The sequence below is a fragment of the Coffea eugenioides genome, chromosome 3, assembly GCF_003713205.1.
Source record: "Coffea eugenioides isolate CCC68of chromosome 3, Ceug_1.0, whole genome shotgun sequence".
NCBI classification, from domain to species: domain Eukaryota; kingdom Viridiplantae; phylum Streptophyta; class Magnoliopsida; order Gentianales; family Rubiaceae; genus Coffea; species Coffea eugenioides.
Window position 1 is genome coordinate 39,924,082 of NC_040037.1, and position 6,000 is coordinate 39,930,081.

At 36.9% G+C, this 6,000-nt stretch overlaps 1 protein-coding gene across 1 annotated transcript; it reads left to right on the forward strand.

The window, feature by feature from the left end:
- The first annotated feature begins 3,405 nt into the window (after positions 1–3,405).
- On the forward strand, positions 3,406–5,108 carry LOC113764742 (UDP-glycosyltransferase 13-like). Its single transcript, XM_027308720.1, has one exon. The coding sequence runs from the start codon at positions 3,511–3,513 to the stop codon at positions 4,918–4,920; it is 1,410 nt and encodes a 469-aa protein (XP_027164521.1). The 5' UTR covers positions 3,406–3,510; the 3' UTR covers positions 4,921–5,108.
- The last annotated feature ends 892 nt before the right edge of the window (positions 5,109–6,000 follow it).

Below are 6,000 nucleotides of genomic sequence, written 5' to 3' on the forward strand. Positions count from 1 at the left end.
GGAATGATTATTGGCATTTTCATGTGAATTGGTCCGGTTATTAACTTTAGTTCTCCATGTTTGAAAATGAGGCTAGCTGATGCAAGTTTTCTTTTGGTTCTTGTGTTATATTGAGTTTTTGTGATTTTTAGCTATGAATAAACTTGACTGTACTCCGCTATTAGTTACTACTGAGTAACCGGGGATCTGCACCTAAAAGTGTTGATTCTCGCGTCAAAAAGTAGTAATTGCTATGAGTACGTGGTCACGTGGCGATAGAAGCTGAGTAACCGGGCTCCTTCATCTGGCCAATGTTGGAGTTCGCGTCAAAAGGCTCAAATGGCTAGCGACTAAGTCTTTTGTTACTATTGAAAAAAAAAAAGAGAGAGAAAAGTAGGAAAAAAAATGTGAAAAAAAAGTGAAGGTTGTGTTAGTGTGTAATAAAAGTCAGCTTGCCGAATTATGGATTTAATGTTGAGATTTTGGTTAATAGTTGGACCATTTGCTGATAAATGTTATGCGTCATTCCTTTTTCTTAGATTAGTTAACCTGAAATTGGAGGAGTTTGTGGTTTAGAAGCTAACCGGAGTGATGTTTCTTGGACTTGACCATTGATGCTTGATTATTATTTTTCTTGGTATCTTGGCAATTTGGTAGATAGAGCAATGACCATTATCAAATTTTGGTGTCTGTATACTTTCCCCATGCTTGAGGGCAAGCATGATTCAGGTGTGGGGGGAATTGATAGGGTATAATTTGTTAGTAAATTTATTATTGATTTCCCCTTCTATCCCTGACAAATATTGTGTTAATTGCTGATATTTACTCATATTTGGTATTTGGAATCAATTTCAGGAGTGAAGCAGAAAATTACCAAAAAGGAGGGACTTGTATGGAAAAATGTAGACTTCTAAGGGTTTCAACCTTTGGGTCCTTGAATTGGTGGGGACCACAAGCTAGTGCAAGGCATTTGGTCATTTGGGCTTTTCAAAGAAAGCAACGTAGAGAGATTTGGAACAACAAGTACTTTGGAGGCTTTGGCCACATGTGCGGGGACCACGGATAAGAAGCATGAGTCATTTGGACTCTAGGAAAAGAAACGTACAAGACTTTGAATTTGGTGTGGGGACCACTAGAGATAGCATTAGACTTCCTTTTGGCTTTAAAAAGGGGGAAACGTACAGAGAACGGGATCATTCAATAGTTTTAGCTTAGCTCTTAGCATAGTTTAGTTTTATTCTTTCGCATGGTTGTTCTCCATTAATGGAGGACTAACCTCTCAATTCTAGTCAAGGGGACAACTGAAGATTTGGTTCAACAATTACTGTGAGATCTAATTTATTTTAATTGTTTCCTTAATTTATTGATATTTATATGTTTCCTGCTTTTAATTGCTATAGCTCATGTGAGTGATTGAATAGATGCGCAATATTTAATTATTCATATAGGCTATTTTGCTAAATAGGGGTGATTGAATCCGTAATTGTTCGTTATCTCTACCTCAGTAGCAACTGGCGTAATTGGGTTTATGTCAGGGGAGCATATGATCTAATTTAAACAAACCCTCGTAGCGTGTTTGTTGGTTAGGATTGGGCCTTTCTAATTATTAATGCAATCTAGAAATTAAATCCTACGGTCGTACCTAGGGTTATTTTTGGGTTAGAGAAATAGCTAACGGTCGTACCTTAGCTATCGAGAAATTAAGGAAGGGTTGGTTGTTTATCGCGTGCATGACAACTATAACTAATCTATTACTAAATGTTGGAATTATTTCTGCATCAATGATCAGTTGCATGAACCATTTCTGAAGTGTATCCTTGGCTAGAGTTTCTCTTAGTTATTTTCTTTTAATTAATTATTTTCTGCAGTTAATTTATTTAGTTAGCATTTAATCCAAAACCCCCCATACTTTGGACTCTAGAAGAAACGAATTATCCCCAGTCCCTGTGGATTCGACCCTACTCACCGCTATATACAAAATCTGTATTTTTCTCGAGTAGGTATTTATTATTGCACAGGTTCGGCACCTGTCAGTGAATTTTCGAAATAAGGAGAAAGAAGGAGAAGGACAAAAAAGTAAAAGAAAGTTAGTTGATTCACTAAAGGATTAATATTCTATATATTGTCAATTTTGAATGAATGACAACTATGTAAAATTTAAATTTTATACATATGTTATAGATCCAACAGTGACAATATATAAATTGTCAGTGTACATAGGATTTATTTTCACTTAACCCCCATGAATAGTTTAGTTTCAATATGCACTTAGATTTAAATGAGTCATTTGAATCCATCAACTCAAAACTCGATGAAAAAATAAGTTTGACTAACAGTGCACAAGTGTAACAAATAATTCAAAATTAATTTTAACTTGAAAAGAATACTTGTGACGTGCATTCCTGAGACTAGCATATCCACTTTCAATAAAGAAAAGATTAAATCTTTTTTATACTATCTATACTAGAAAAATAATAATGATAGTGATAATGATCACAAACGGTTAATTTAAATTGCATGATTCAATCTATCAACTCAATCTAATGTATACCTATATTCAATCTATCAACTCAATCTATGAAATATTGACTGTTTTTGGGACTGTTTAGTCTTTTTAAATTTTTTTAAAATTTTAAAAAAATATCTCAAAATATATTCTAGATACTCTTCTACTCTTAAATATTTCAAAATATTTTCTAAAAATATTCCAAAATATAATCTAAAAACTCTGCTACAGCAAATTTTTTCAAAAACACCCCAAAAAATAACTAATCCAAACGGTTCACTTACCGCTACCTGCTGGTTGCCTTTAAGTTAGTTGGACCATAAGGCTTGGACAATGCCCGTACTGAGTTATTGTGATAGTAGTGGTTCTGCGTTCCGCGGGAAGTTCCTCCAACATTCCACCGTAGAAGCAACCTACCTAATCATAAATAAATGAAGAGTATACCTATAAGTTAGTTAGAAGCAACCTGCCTTAAAGTTAGTTATACCTATATTGACTGTTTAGTCCTTTAGAAAGACACTATCTTTTGAAAAACACTCCCATTCAAACAGAGCATTGGTTACTGCTACCTGCTGGTTGCCTTTAAGTTAGTTGGACCATAAGGCTTGGACAATGCCCATACTGAGTTATTGTGATAGTAATGGTTCTGCGTTCAGTGGGAAGTTCATCCAACTTTCCACCGTAGAAGCAACCAACCAACTTTCCACTGTAGAAGCAACCTACCTAATCATAAATAAATGAAGAGCTAGGCTTCTCATCCAATGAATTTAATATTACTCACAAGAAAATTGTTTTTGTCAAAATGGATGATTTATTCTTGAAAAAAAAACAACAATGAGACAATAGAGTATTGACGTTCATATTAGATTGTTAATCCATATGAGATTCTTTTGTTTCTAGTAATTATAAAATATTTTCATAAGAAAAGATATTATATTACTCTATTTAAAGATGGTAGCAGAGGATAGAAGACCTATACACCAAAACAAAGTAGACTAGATACAGCATCATCAGTTCATCAAACAATGTCAATGTCAAGAATTGGTGATTCCCAGAAGAGAGCAGTTGCTCATGTAGCTCTGTTTCCTAGTGCAGGAATAGGCCACTTGGTCCCATTTCTGAGATTGGCCGCCATGCTTGCTTCTCCTAATTGCCAATGCAGAGTTACCTTGATTGCTGTTCAGCCTCCAGTTTCTGCTGCAGAGTCCAACGAATTGTCTGCCTTCTTTGCTTCCCACCCTCAAATCAATCGGCTTGATTTTCATATCCTAATTCCCAGCAGTCCATCCGAATTTGCAGACGCGGAAAAACCTGATCCTTTCTTTGCTCGATTTCGAGCTGTTAGTAGCTCAGTTCATCTCCTGCATCCTCTCTTGGCTTCCTTATCTACTCCGCCTCTATCAGCCATCTTCGCTGACTTTGTTGTTGCAGCCGATATCAATCGTCTAGCTGATGAATTATCTATCCCCCTTTACATTGTATCCACCTCTTCAGCTAGATTTTTTTCGCTTATCGCTTGTCTTCCTGACTTGATACTCGAAAGCAAAAGTTCGGAAGACTCTAGCATTCAGCTTCCGGGTTTAGCTTCGGTGCCAATTTCAAGCCTTCCTCCTCCCTTCTTTACTCCAGATCATATTTTCACAGCCCACATCCGTTTAAATGCTCAATTTCTCTCGAAAGCCAAGGGTATTCTACTTAATAGCTTTGATTGGTTTGAGTCTGAAACAATTGCTGCAGTAAATACTGGCAGGGTGCTGGCTCATTTACCGCCTTTCCTCCCCATAGGACCATTCGAGCCTTGTAAGGCTGTCGTGAACGCTGGCTCTTATCTGCAGTGGCTAGATGGCCAACCAAATGAGTCTGTAGTCTATGTTGGCTTTGGAAGCAGAACAGCATTGTCAAAGGAACAAATAAGAGAACTAGGAAATGGACTGGAGAGAAGTGGATGCAGATTTCTTTGGGTAATAAAGACTACAAAAGTTGACAAAGACGAGACGGAAGATCTGCAAGATTTGCTTGGCAGTTCATTTCTTGAAAGAACAAAGAAGAAGGGGCTAGTTTGTAAAGGATGGGTGGAGCAAGAGCAAGTTTTAGCGCATCCAGCAATCGGAGGATTTGTAAGCCATTGTGGGTGGAATTCTGTAACTGAAGCAGCTCGATTCGGGCTGCCTCTATTGGCTTGGCCTCTACATGGAGACCAAAAGTTGAACGCAGAAGTGACAGAGAAGGCAGGCCTTGGAGTGTGGATGAGGCATTGGGGTTGGCTGGGGGAGAATCTAGTGAAGGGAGAGGAGATTGGGGATCAAATTGTCCAGTTGATGCAGGATGAAACACTGAGGATAAAGGCAAAGAAGGTGAAAGAAGAAGCTAGGAAGGCCTATGAAGTTGGTGGGAGTTCTAAGAAAGTGCTTCTGGAAATCATAGAAAATCTTTGAGCTGAAGCCAGAAGAATGAAACTTGAAATGGGCAGAATCCAGATCACTAGTAGCAAAAATTTAGCTGAGAACTCTAATAAATTACTGTTATCTACTGTGGTAGAAGCAAAATTCCCACTTTTGTGCTATTTTTTCTCCTTGATTTATTGTTAATTACTGCAGATGATGTTTCTCTTCTTCTCTTTCTCTACTTTTTCCTCTCTTTCTAAATACATTAATTTATGATATCAAAAAATAATCCTTGCTTAGTGTAGAATTGACCTGATAGAAGGAAAAAAAATTAAAATGATGCTAGAAATGACCCTTGATTGGTGTGAACTTGATTATATAATCTTCACACTAATGCAACTTTACAGTTTTGAACTTAAACGCATGAGCTGAGAAGATTGGTTGCTTCTGTTTATTGCTGTTCACTGGTGTTTTCCGACCAGCTGGTCAGATTCATTTCTATTCGGCCAATACATAGAGACAAATTGGTGTCAAGGTCTGCTCAATTTTACTTTCAGTGCCAGTCAATGCACAAATATTCAGTTTGGGGCCTGATCACATGAACACAAGGTGAATGTAGTGGAAGATGCAGTATTTTGGTACCATGAATTTGTGTCAAGAAGCATCACTTAGTACACAATCAAGTTCTATTGGCTACCATGATGAGTTTATGTTCTATATAGTTGACAGACAATTAAAATTTGTGCACTTGCATATACAGCACAACAATATTTTTCCAATTTTAACTAACCATGGCCCTTGATCCAGTAAATTTGAAACAAACACTTTTGTCACAATGTATGGTTACTACTTGAAACAAATAATAACGAACCACTGAGAGTTTATTATAGGCAAGGCATGGAAAAGTTGACTGCAGATCTATTGAATATGTTTACACTAACTAAAGTTTTACATACTTCATTTACCTTTGATAATCACTAAAAAGCACACAGGTCTTTGGAACTTCATTACTCTCTGAGCATCAGAATTTCTTCATCTCTGCAAACTTGTGCAGAACAAAAGCATTTCTTTGTGCTGTCCCTCGTTACAAATCCTCAGTCCTCCTGAACAGTAAACTCTTGGTAAATTGAA